The sequence below is a fragment of the Ctenocephalides felis genome, unplaced genomic scaffold (genome assembly GCF_003426905.1).
Source record: "Ctenocephalides felis isolate EL2017-DRISC unplaced genomic scaffold, ASM342690v1 CF-g0.4_SCAFFOLD_01492, whole genome shotgun sequence".
Lineage (NCBI taxonomy): Eukaryota > Metazoa > Arthropoda > Insecta > Siphonaptera > Pulicidae > Ctenocephalides > Ctenocephalides felis.
Window position 1 is genome coordinate 3484485 of NW_020537646.1, and position 13433 is coordinate 3497917.

Below are 13433 nucleotides of genomic sequence, written 5' to 3' on the forward strand. Positions count from 1 at the left end.
AATAAAATAAATAATAATTAATAGTAAAATTTATCACCGTAATTAAATTTAGTATTATTATATGCAGACACATTGATTTCTGCATAGAATTATCCAAAATTAAGTGTTTTGAAAGTTTTTTTTTCTGTATGTAAGACTCAAATGATAATATTAATTTTGAATTAAATATAATGAAAACTGTACATATAATTTTTTAAATTATCGTTATGTATTTGATATTGTTTATAAAAATATGCGAAATGATCAAATCAAATGTGAATGTTTATATAGTAATTCTGTACAGAAGCAATCTTGAGTCTTATTAGAATCTGACAATGTAGTCTTATTAGAATCTGATAAGCCCTAATTGGATTCATTGGAATCTTATTACAATTTTAACATTTTTATTTATTTATAAGTATAATATTTTTTTTCTAAGTTTTAATCAGACAGAAGTGCCTGGTATAAATAATCATACAAAATTTCTATACATGCTGTATATATTCACATGGTAACCTTATGAATATATAAAAAATACCATCTACATTTTCATACCAATCAAATAATTATTCAAATATAGATATATTTATTATTGGTTTAATTTATTTATCTACACTTTCTATGTATCATGTTTTTTATCTTATTTTTAAATTTTGTACTCTTTTTAACCACCTAGATTTTTTAGGAATCAGTGATTGGAGATATCACTCCATATAATGTTTTATATAAGATCTCCTTATAGTTAATATTAAATATTATTAATTATATCCTATTAATTTGCACTTTAAAAAAAAATAAGTTGTAATTACATGGTAAATTTTTTAAGTTGTAAATAAATAGTATGGTTATAGTACAATGAACAACATGATAAGGCTTAAGATTAGAACTATTCACAATTTAAATATACTTCATTTTTATGACTTGTGATGTTTCAGCATTGCAAGTCATAGGTACTAATGAAAATACAAAATATTGACTTTTAATAAAAATGCAGAGGTAAAGTATTGATATTGTTATAAGTTACTTTTGAATGAATCTGACTTCTTCTCAATCTGCATATCAACTTTTATAAAATTTGTCCAAAAAATGTGTTCGGTTCTTCTCACCCCTGGTGCCTGGATCTTCCTCAGTCAACTTCACTGATCAGTCTGACCTTCGACACATTGTAGATTATGCGACCAATGAAAAACAAGCAACCCTGGCTAGACGACACAGTGTCCAGATGTCGCTTGCACACTGCCCGGGTTGCCGATGGTCAATCGTCCTCTCAAAAAATCAGTACAAATTCGTTCGTTCCAAGGAACAGTTGTGGTGCTCAAGACTTCCTTCTTCCTGTTCACATGTCGAGGTAATCCTGTGCAGTGAGTTATAATAGTAGAAAGGACTTTGTAGAAAATGCGCCATCATGAATAACAGGAAATTTTTCTATGAGAAGTATTTGGTCATCCAACACATGAGCAACTTTTCCACGTGATCCACGGTTTTATGAACTTTTAACGCGCGCGATTAGTGAGGTAAACGGACTTAAAGTGTAGTAAAAGACTCGTAGATATTCTTAAATAATACTTAATTAATTGTGACTACATAATTTTTGCGCGCGTATATTTTATAGTATTCCTTTGAAATCGCAAACGCATTTTTATTTATTATTTATTTTATTTATTTTTATTGGAGTAATAAACAGTACTCCTGTTCTGAAAAACTTTTTGAAAGTGTAAAAGTAGCAGTAGGAAGATGGCTTTAAATTTTTCAAGAAGGCAGTGGTTGACGCTGATCGTCATAGGAATTGCTGATTTTTGCAACGCCATTTGCGTCAGCTTGCAGGCACCATTCTACCCACAAGAGGTAAGAAAATAATAAAATTCAATAATTTATAGAATTATTTAGTTATTTATTGAATTAACATGTATATTATATTATGCATTGCCTATCTATAAAAAAAACTATGTATTCAAAAGTAATGTATTGATCAATTCCACGGATGTCCAATTGATACACTTGCAAGGTTTGTTTATAAGAAATCAATCATACGTATTGATATAAATTCGATGCACATCCTGTGAATCCATTTGGATTTCTCGAATTTGTTTGTACGAGAATAACAAATCTACATTGTGTTCGAGGTAGTTTATGTAACATACGTATTGATACCAAGGTACCAGTGCTTATAAATGTGCAAACTGGACTGGCATTATCTTATTAGAATATTTAATTTTCAATAGTTTTTGTTCAATATTTTTAATATCAACTTTCAATTGCCGTGAGAAGTTAACGTTTTACCTTTGAGAACATTTTTACATTTTTTTAATTTTTTTTTTCTTTTTTTTGAGTTCAACACCCGATTTTACACAATTTGTCACCATATCTAAGCGCCAATTGCAATTCTGCACAGATCCACTTTCTTTTTTGAGATATTTACTACGGATGTAGTGTAATCACTATCTGTTGAATTATATGCAGTGTCACAGATTTAAAAGCATAATTATTCGCATTTCCTGGTTCTATATATAATTTGCTTCCGATATGGTTCCAACATTGGAGTACGTTCTTAAAGGTTATGGCAGTCATCTATTTAATATATTATAATTTTCATACATAATCCTGTTCAGGTACATACACGCACACACACATAATATATATATATATATATATATATATATATATATCCATATACATACACACACATACATAATTCTGATTTATAGTCGCATTTGTCTTCAAGAAATTGACACTTCAAATGATGAGACAATAGAAATGCGGTATTAGTTTTGTGATAATACTAATTATTCACATAACAATGATTGAGATTTAGAACACATTCAGTATTTAAAAATTTACGTTTTTCTAAGAAATAAATTCCTCGCTTGAGGTTTCTTGCTTCCAAAATCCCAATATTCACTTTTGGTGATTTTGAGTTTGCAGTATTGAACGAGTACCAAAAATTGTTATATTTCAACAAATTCACTTTAGTATTGATATTGAAATTTATTGTTGGTGACTTTATAGATCAATCGGTTTTCTTAAAATTTTAAGTATTTTATACAAAATACGTTACTTTTAAAAATCTTCAATTAGTCGTAGTACAAAATATTTAATGAGTTCAATATTTATTATTTTAAACAAAAATATTTTAAGATCTGTTACTCAAATCTTTATAATTTTAAAATTAAATATTTACTTTAATGAGATATTCCAAAAATATTTATGACTTTCTAGATAAATCGGCCCTTCGACAAATATATGCAATTTTTATGCAAATTATGCAACTTTTATAAAACTCAGAGTTAAAATTTGCAGTAGTCACTCCAAATAATATTTATTTCAAATTTGTTATTGATGATACATATATTCTTACTATTTTTATTAAAAATTTTACATTTTGTAAATAAATTTCATGCAAAAATTTATCCCTTTGAATGAATGAAGAATATTTCTTGAGTTGCCTTTTTTTTAATAAAACAAAAACATTAATTTGATCTTTTTGATAGTTTTAAATTTTTTTTTCATAATTTCGAAAAGTTTTTAAAGGTTTGAATGTTTTGGCATTTTTTGAAAAAAATCGACCTTTTTAAATTTTTTGAGAATTTGAAAATATTTTTTGGAATTTAAAAATATTCTTGAATTTTCGTAAGAAATCTCTTCTTTTTAATTTTGATGTTTTTGTGAATTTTTCGAAATTTAGATTTTTTTTTTGAAAATGAAAAAATTCGAAAATTTTAATTTTTTTTTGAAAAATCTGTTTTTTTAACTTCCAAAATTTTGAAAAAGCACTTGTTTATAAGAAACTTTTACATTTTTTCTAAATATGATCTTTTTGATAGTTTTGACTTATTTTCTTAAATGTGTTCAAGATAAAAGTGCTCACAGGAGATTACTGCATGGAAATGTGATTATTAAAGATTTTTATTGGTTTTATAAACATCTACATTCGCAAAATTTTAATAATTTCATTCATTTAAAAATTCATAGATAATCAGCATTTTGTTTACGCCAAACTACTTCGACCTAGATTAATTTCGCATTCAATGAACTTTTTCCAAAAACAGTTTTTTAATCATTCCAGAAATATCTACCCGGACAGACGTCAAATTAATTTGCTAAATTTATCCATCAAAGCATGTTGATAACTCTTCTACCTAAATTTCTCAGATATTAGTAAACATTTTTTTATAATAATCATACATCCTTGTCTGACTTCAGCAGCTAAACATATGTTCGAGAGATAAGGCTGCTAGACGTTTAGTATAATTAGAAATCACACTACACCAGCTAAATACGATTATCGCAAATGACTAATGTAAATAAACATTTTGTTATCGAATACATATAGGCGCCTGTTTCTTCTAAATGTCGTTAAATTCGTTATCTATGCCGATGTTAATAAATCTTGTCAAACCCCCGAATAAATAATTGTCATCGTACTACGCACTTTGGCGGATCTGGAGCAATGTACAACAGCCGAGCGGATGCTGATGATGATGATGATCTTGTTTCATTCATACATTCTGGTTATCTTTTTAATTGTAAGATAAAGTTGTGCGATTGTAATAGATAACGTGATTTGATTGCGAATATGAAAAGCGGGAAAGTATTTCTTTAATAAGAATCGACTAAGAAATTTTTTTATGGACAGCAATCATTACTGCCCTTAGTATCATCGAGCTGTTGTGATGTATTTTTTCAATCTAGTGTTATTGGCAGGCAAACCCGTGATTGTACAAATATTTACAAAATAATAAATTTTGCAATATTTTTCATACAACCAGCATTTGTGAAAAAATCTGCACAATAATGCAAAGTTATATAAGTGTCATACATTTACATCAAAATGTGGTTTTAAGGACCTCTTAAGGTCGCCCTTTTGAGTTACAGTATTTAAATTGTGCAAAGTTACTTCTACATTTACACCCAGCATATTATATTATTTTGATCCACAATAAATCTATGCAAAAACAAGTTATTATTGCCGTGGTTTCCAACCCGTGGGGCGTGCACTCTTTAGGGTTTCCATATTTTCCAAAATAACCCAAAATTTTTAATATATTAAAAAAATAAACAAAAAATACTTTTTTCATATATATTCATATTTTACATAATATTGCATATTAGATTGTGCTCTGATATCAGTCAAGTAATTTATAAAATTAAGGGAGACGCAACATGTTTTTTTATTGGAGCAAAAGGTTGGAAACCACTGCCTTATTGTATTATGGTCGATAAATATTTCAATTTTTCTTATGAGTTATGACCAACTTCGTAAAAGTGTACTCATATTAGACAATGCATAGTCTAATTTATTTCTATACTAATTAAATCACTTTTCAGTATCAGTATGGTCAGTATCACTTTCTACCATAGTATTTTTTATTTTTACATAATATTTATAACTTAGTTATGATTATCCAAATCAATAGTCAATTTGTTATAAAAAATGAAATGCATGTCTATAATGTGTATTATTTAAAAAAAAAAGCTATTTTATTTTACTGAAGTGTAATATGAAGACGTACAGTATTTTTGCTTAATCTAGGAATTTGCTAATATCTAGGCCATTCTTGAATTATTTTTACTTATTTTAAGGACAATCAAAATCACTTTACTTTATTAGTAAGTTGCAATTAATTATTTTTGTTAGTACTAGTAATTTGATTCATTTTTTCTATGTTTTTTACCTTATTCAGCAGATTTTTCAAGAAAAAAATTATATTGGCTATGGGTTTTCTCACTCCACATTCTGGACATATCGTCGGCTCCCAAATTATGATTTTTTTGTTAAATGTATTTTTTTTTTGTTTTTGAAATCCTTAATAATTTGATATTACTAATAAATATCAAATATCGAAAAATACTACAAAATAATAATCAGTAATGAAATATATACTCTCATTTATATAATGCCAAGTACAATATTCATATAATATTTAGCCACTTACAAATTATCATAAAAATAGTGAAATATTAAACTGTGGTACATTGCATTTTTTTGACAATTTTTTTAAAAAATGTTAATTTTTATTATTTTACTAGAAAACACTGATATATTCACCCAAACCAATCATTTAAATCAAATTCTCTTCTTTAATTAAAATCTGTTTACATATGTTACGAAAACTTTAATTAGAAATTTATTTATATCTATAATCAATTATGATTTTGTTTACTATAAATTTATTTATAAGATTTTATAAATATAGATCACTAAATAAGAATTTGCACTTATTTTGGCGACATGTATACATAAAATTGAGTAAACAAGTCGGAAATTGGAAGTTATATAATTTCGCAAATGATACTTGTTTTTTGATCTTTGCTCGGTCAGCAAAAATCATGATGCAAAATCCGAATTGAATTAGTTCAGTATATATTTGGATTTTACTAGATTTTTATGTAATGTACATTCAATATTTTATTCATATTGGTAATATATGTAAATATTTTTTGTATTTAGTACCATCACATTTGTCACATTTAGTAGCACAGTTTATATTTTGCAGCATCTTATATAGCAAATGTTATTAGGTATTTTTGCAGTGTCTTTATTTAAACGATTTTTATTATTCCACCTAAACCTTTGATTTTGTACATATTAATATAATTGTCAATTATTCAACAAAAAACAATACTCATCTATATCCAAAGCAACTTTGTTTCAATTCTTACTACGCATATAATCAATTTATGATGAAAGTGATGGCCTCCTTACTATTTGGGTTAGTTATCAATGATGGGTCAATTAATATCAGTGGACGCCGATTTTTTTTTTCAGTTTCTTCTTATCAAACTAGATTATATTTAGTATTCATTTTTATGCAAAAATAACATTCGTGATTCATAAATAATTATTGATTAATGCTTGCAGCATAAATAATTGAACTTGTAATTTGAATTATGTTTAAATGCAACTTCAGCTAGGCGAATAACTTTTTAATCAACAAATATTTTTTTACAATATTTGGTGAAAACTGAATCTATTATTTAAATAAAGGTGTAAGTGGCAATTTCGCCATAAGGCAAATTGTTATATGTGAAGAAATAGCTCAGTCAATCAATGCAAAACTAACCACCATGCCCAGTATCAAATGGCTATTAAATTTTTTAGCGTTTCTGAAAAAACGTCCAATTTTGGCATACACACAAATGTATACATATACATGCTCATATACACATTTCAACTCAGGTGTCAATAAATTCAGAATGGCTTATGACGTCGAGAAGAAAAAATTAGCAACCTGGCTGAAACCAACCTTTCTTTGGGAAGTCAACTAATCAACATTTCTATTGCATTATTAATTAAAAATATTTTGTTCTGTATCTTTATATTTTTAATTTTTTTTCTAACAGTGAAAGATGTTACATAAAAATCCTATTTATAGACTTTATCTAGTTCTAGCATTAATAAAAAATGCAATTAAATTTGAACTACATAATCAAGACGCACTTTGTATGTGGCAATTAAATCAAGATGACAAAATCTAGTCAATTCTAGTTTTAGGCTTCCCATATCAATAACAAAAGATGAGGTTCACTGGTTTACAATTTTACTATGAACTTGAAGTAGACTGTGAACTGATATGATGTAACAAATCAAATGCGGAAATCAGAACCATGTTCTGGTTTTGGGAGATTGAACTCGCAATTTAATTATAAAATTAAGCAACAGCTAATTAAATTTTTATTTTTTTTTCAGGCTGAAAAGAAAGGAGCGACGGCTACGGAGTATGGATTAGTATTCGGAGTATTTGAACTTGTAGTATTTATAATTAGTCCAGTGTATGGTAAATATTTAAATCGTATAGGACCCAAAGTTTTGTTTAATGCAGGCATCTTTACGACGGGTACATGTGCTATATTATTTGGGTAAGTAATAAATGAATTACATACATATATTTAATATGTTGATTTTGTTTTAAACTATTTTGTTTTCCAGATTTCTGGAGAGAATTGATGATCATATACCATTCATAGCATTGAGTTTCATTATAAGAATAGTTGAAGCTTTGGGAAATGCTGCATTTCTCACAGCCTCTTTTGCCATAATTGCCAGAGAATTTCCTGATAATGTTGCTACCACTTTTGTAAGTAACATATTATGTATATTTACTATTTTCATTTCAATATAACTAGCAGAGTTGCTAGAAAATGTAATTCAAAGTTCTTCTACAAAAAATTGTGTTCAACATCGATTTTATTCCTGATGGTAGTAATGCACAAATCGATTTATTAGAATGTATTAAGACCATTTGTTTTTTTAATGTGAAATGTATGCAAGTCATTTCAACTAAATTAATTATAAATATTTGTTTATGTAAATCGAATTCTTTCACACATTTTATAATTTTTACTATACTTACAATTACTTACTATTGGTACTTCATAATCTAACTATGAAATATAAGATTAGTTTCTAATACGAAACCAATACAAATTCTAATAGCCTTGTTATAAATATTGTATTGACGTCATTCATTAAAATTAGGTTGGAATCTGCGTAATTGTGATGTCTCAAGTGCAAAATATTGTCTAATGTCAAAACAATGCACTAAATTGTAATTTAAATTCATCTCAATGTAATTTCATATTTAAAATTCAATGAAATTTGGGTAATTACTTATTCCACACAAATAACTCCTTATCAAATAAATTTTCTTCAATGTACTTTTAACATTTTATTAAACAGATTTTCGCCGGAGTACTATTCATATTTTTCCTTATCTATGGCACTATCAATTAGTTACAAAAATGTTCTCCAATTCTCCTACTCCTTCTATCCTCTTCTTTATTTCTTTCTGTTCTTTTTTTCTTTCTGTTCTTCTTTTTTTCTTTCTGTTCTTCTTTCTTTCTTTTTGTTTTTAGTTCTTTCTTTTTGTTTTTCTTTCTTTCTTTTGTTCTTTCCTTCCGTTTTGTCTTTTTTTCTGTTCTTTCTTCTTACTTTCTATTCTTCCTGTTTTTTTTGTTCTTTTTTCTTTCTTTCTATTCCTTACTTTCTTACTGTTATTTCTTCTTCCTTCCTGTTATTTCTTTCTTCCTGTTCCCTTTTCCTTCCTCTTCATTCTTCATTACCTCTTCTAGAAGGTTTTACTCCTAATTGTTCGATAAATCTATCTTCTCCAACGTGTTTCTCCAGCTACTATCAGGCGTATATTATTTGTAGGCTTCATTGGAAACCTTCTTTGGGCTAGGACTAATTGTTGGACCAACGTTAGGAGGTGCTTTGTACTCGGTTGGAGGATATACCACTCCATTCGCTGTTTTGGGTTCTGCACTCTTCCTGGCTGCCGTTATGACCGCTCTGGTTCTTCCTAAACAAACATCGGAATCTGATGTTACAGACCAAGGATGTAAGGAAAAATAAGATATAATCAAATCTGTATGTAAGCAATTTTTATTTTTTATCTAATTTCCAGCATCCATGGTTAGTCTTCTACGTATTCCTGCTGTAATCGTTTGCGCACTGAGCATTGCTGCAACCAGTGTATCAATTGGATTTTTATCAGCAACGTTGGAACCACATCTTAGACAATTCGAATTATCGCCCATTGTTTTAGGTAAAAAGCCACTTTAGAATTTTTACATAGTTATTTCTATACTTTACAATTTGATTTGACACGTAATTTTTTTTTAGGTATGATGTTTATCGTAAATGGTGGAACTTACGCTCTGACTGCTCCAGTTTGGGGATGGCTGTGCGATCGCGGTTTGAGACCAAAAACGGCTTCTTTGGCTGGATGCATTTTAGTTGCCAGTGGATTTTCTCTTGTAGGACCTCTTCCATTCTTACCATATACTTCGTAAGTAATAATGTACTATAACACCATTACAAATTAAAATTACCAGTTGTGCTTAATGAAAATTGGGCTTTGTTTTCCCAAGTCATTATATAGCTATAGATTCGATTCTGTTTTTTTCAGGTCTTTAACTACTATAATTATCGGCCTGGTGATTCACGGTTTAGGAATATCAGCACAATTAGTAGCTTCCTTCACTGACGCTTTGAACACATCAGTGTAAGTGCTGATGCTAGATAAAAAATCCAACAAATCACATTACAATTTGCTTCAATTATGTAATTCCAATTGTAGTGCTCGTGGTCTTCCCAACAACATTGAAACTTACGGCTTGGTTTCTGGTTTATGGACAAGTACTTTTGCCTTAGGAGCTTTTGTTGGTCCTTCTGTGAGCGGCGCTCTTTTCGACAGTATTGGCTTCAGGAATTCTACATTGTTCGTCATTGGTCTACATGGATTTGTAGTAAGTTATAATTATACTCACTTTAATTCAGATAATAAAAACACATTTTATACAAAGTCTTCTAATGTACATTAAATATCTTTTTACTACTTACAGGCTATCACCTTGATTGTATTCTTGTGCCTTGAAAGAAAACAAGGACCATACAAAGAAATTCCTCCATCTGCATGTAGAAGTACCACGAGTTTGTTATTAAATGAGAGTGGTTCAACAAGAAGGTAATTTTAATGAAATAATAATTCTGCATCTAAAACATACTGGATATTGCATCCCCATTGATTATCTTTATCTTTCTTTTCAGTTTGAAACAACTTATTGCTGGTAATATTACCATTGACGGAACTCCACAATCTCGTCCAGGAGGCATGAACTCACTTCTAGCATGCAATAGTGTTAATAGTTACAAAAATCTTCAAGGACAATGGGCAAGGTAAAAATATATCAATATACTCAAAAAATATTTCATTGATCATTGATCATTTTCATTATTAAATTTTTCACTCACAAATACCAAATTCTTCCTAAGATTTGCAAAAATTAGGTAAAAGTATAATAATTTTATTAGAATTTTAACATTAATTTTATTGAGTTAAATTTTAATAATTTCATATTTTTATTTTCGACAGAAGAGACAGGTCCATGTATACACCGCATCATTAGGAATACTAGCAGATTAATTTATTCGATAGTTTTTTTTAGAAATAGTTCTTTCTATATTTGTTATATATAATATATTAATTACTAAATAAATGTTTATCATTCATCTCATCTTTCATTTCATTCATATTGAAATAATCATACTGAAATAATTTTGGAATTCACAATAACATTAATATATTTTAAAATTAAAACATTTATTCATTTTAATATACATAACTCATCAAAATAAAATGCATAAAAGGAACAAAAAACAAAAAATATTCGCAAATATAAAAAAGTAAAAAAGTAAAATTGTGACCAGTCTAATAAAAATATTTTATTTTAATACTGTTGCAAAACTTTTTGCTGAGAATCTTTAGTTACACTTTCTTTGTGCTTAAGGCTAATAACTTGTTCGCTTAAATTAACTTCATTAATAAATACTAATAATTAATAAATATTAATAATTAGTAAATAATCATTATTTGTTTAAAATTAATATGAGTACATGGTTCCAATTCCTCAAAATCAGGTTTCGTATAGATATAAAACAGAATTTTGTTTTATATCTTTAACTTACTGAACCCAGTGCGTGGTAAGTAATGGTTTAGTGGTTTAGCAACCACTGTCAATGGTTTACATGGTTTAGCAACCACTGGTTTAGGATTTCATGTCCACTTCAGCAAATTGGATATTGAGCAGTAATGATATCAGATCAATGATCCAAAATGTGACGGGGTATTGCTGCTCATAAAGACAATGGTCAACTTATTTGCATAGTACAGCACATTCAATATCGATCTTCATTGGAAACTTGCATTTCGATAGACTTTTACCAAAATTTGCATCACTCATTTACCCAATATTTATCATTTTTAGCGGTGCCGATGTAAACATCAACGACCTCTTCTTCAAGCTGGAAAACGGAGTTGGTCTAAGTCTAGGAAGTTACTACGGAACTGTCGAGCCAATGAGGATGCAGACTTACCAGGAAAGTTGCCTGGCCTGATGTTCTTTCGAACTTTTCGTGACTTTGTGCTGTGTACCAAATATTTGATAAAATGACAAATCGTGCATAATTTATAATTTAATTCTCACTTGCTTTCATATTTTAAGAGGTAAGAATCAGAAACATTTTTAGACATAATTCTAAAGAATGGTGAAATAATGAAGATATGTATGTATATAGGATGTATGGAATAGTTAGGTTTATTGACTTTTTAAATAGAAAATATAAATTTATATTGTGTTTTAATTATTTTAAATATTGTCATGTATGGAATAGAAGCTTGATAATTATCTCGTAATTTTGATTCAAGACAACAATTAGTAATGGCTTCTAATAATTTTCAAATTTTTTAAACAAATTACTTCCCGCGCTTATTAAAAAATGCATTTTTACTTTGAGTACTAAATTGTTACATAACATAATGAGTATTCATTGAATTTGTGAAAATGACAAATGACCAACCACTTGCATAAATTTCATTTCAATCTTCTCATTTTGGACAAATGTCTAATACAAGTACAATAAAACAAAATTATTTTCTAAAATGATCAAGTATGCATTAATCCTATTAATCACTTGCTACTGTCACAAAGTGTTGTCAACTAATACAACTGGTCATAGATCTGGTTACATAATTGGAGGAAAAACAGTGCCTATAACCCAATATCCATTCATCGTTTCTTTCCGTAGACAAGGAATGCACTTTTGTGGAGGATCAATTGTGAGTCGACGTTGGATATTGACAGCAGCACATTGTCTAAATCATATAAGTTATTTAAATAAGTGTGTGCCATCACTTAAAATAATTGCAGGATCTAGCAATTGTGAAAGCTATAAAAGCGATAAAAATTCCCAAGCCATTAGAGGAAAGAAATGCATCCTTCACAAAAATTACGTGTCAGGATCAGAACAAAACGATATCGGTATGGTTTACTTGAGAAGTCCATTACGATATACCAAATATGTGCAACAAGCTCCCATACCATCAATGAAAAATTCTCGTATAGACTTGAGTGAAAAGTATGACGAATGTACTGCAATCGGTTGGGGACGGACTTCAGTTAAATATGATGATTATGGATCAAATTTTCTTAAATCTGTTGAACTACCTTTGATATCTCATTCATCTTGCAGACAAAAATGGAGACGATACTCACGCACAGAGATAAAAGAAACACAAGTTTGCACATTTTCAAATCTTTATGAAAAAGGTGCTTATAAAGGTGATTCTGGAAGTCCTCTGATTTGTGGAGAAAATCAAGTTGGAATAACATCTTTCACAGCAGAACCTGATATCGCAATGCTGCCAATTGTATTTACACGTGTTGATAAATATATAAAGTGGATTAAAAAAACAATGAAGTCAGGGTCTTCGACATATTATAAGTCACTTTATTTTGCACTTTTGTTAAATATAAATAAGACTATATTTTTGCACTTTCTGTGATAACGATTACTTTTGTTCAAAATTACAAAAAATAAAAACAATTCATTATATAAACATGACTGTCAATATTTTATTAGCATATAAACTCGAAATATTTCTTCTAACCTTGGT

At 28.5% G+C, this 13433-nt stretch overlaps 2 protein-coding genes across 2 annotated transcripts; both read left to right on the top strand.

Moving 5' to 3' along the window:
• Positions 1–1176: 1176 nt before the first annotated feature.
• On the top strand, positions 1177–10990 carry LOC113370059 (MFS-type transporter SLC18B1-like). The gene is made up of 11 exons (XM_026610719.1): positions 1177–1824; positions 7667–7836; positions 7907–8054; positions 9131–9317; positions 9384–9524; positions 9602–9767; positions 9888–9983; positions 10059–10227; positions 10324–10445; positions 10529–10657; positions 10854–10990. Exons 1-11 carry the CDS (start codon positions 1714–1716, stop codon positions 10885–10887), a joined length of 1473 nt encoding a protein of 490 aa, XP_026466504.1. The 5' UTR covers positions 1177–1713; the 3' UTR covers positions 10888–10990.
• Positions 10991–12419: 1429 nt separating this feature from the next.
• Positions 12420–13322, top strand: LOC113370258 (chymotrypsin-1-like). Its single transcript, XM_026610930.1, has one exon. The coding sequence runs from the start codon at positions 12420–12422 to the stop codon at positions 13320–13322; it is 903 nt and encodes a 300-aa protein (XP_026466715.1).
• Positions 13323–13433: the final 111 nt, after the last annotated feature.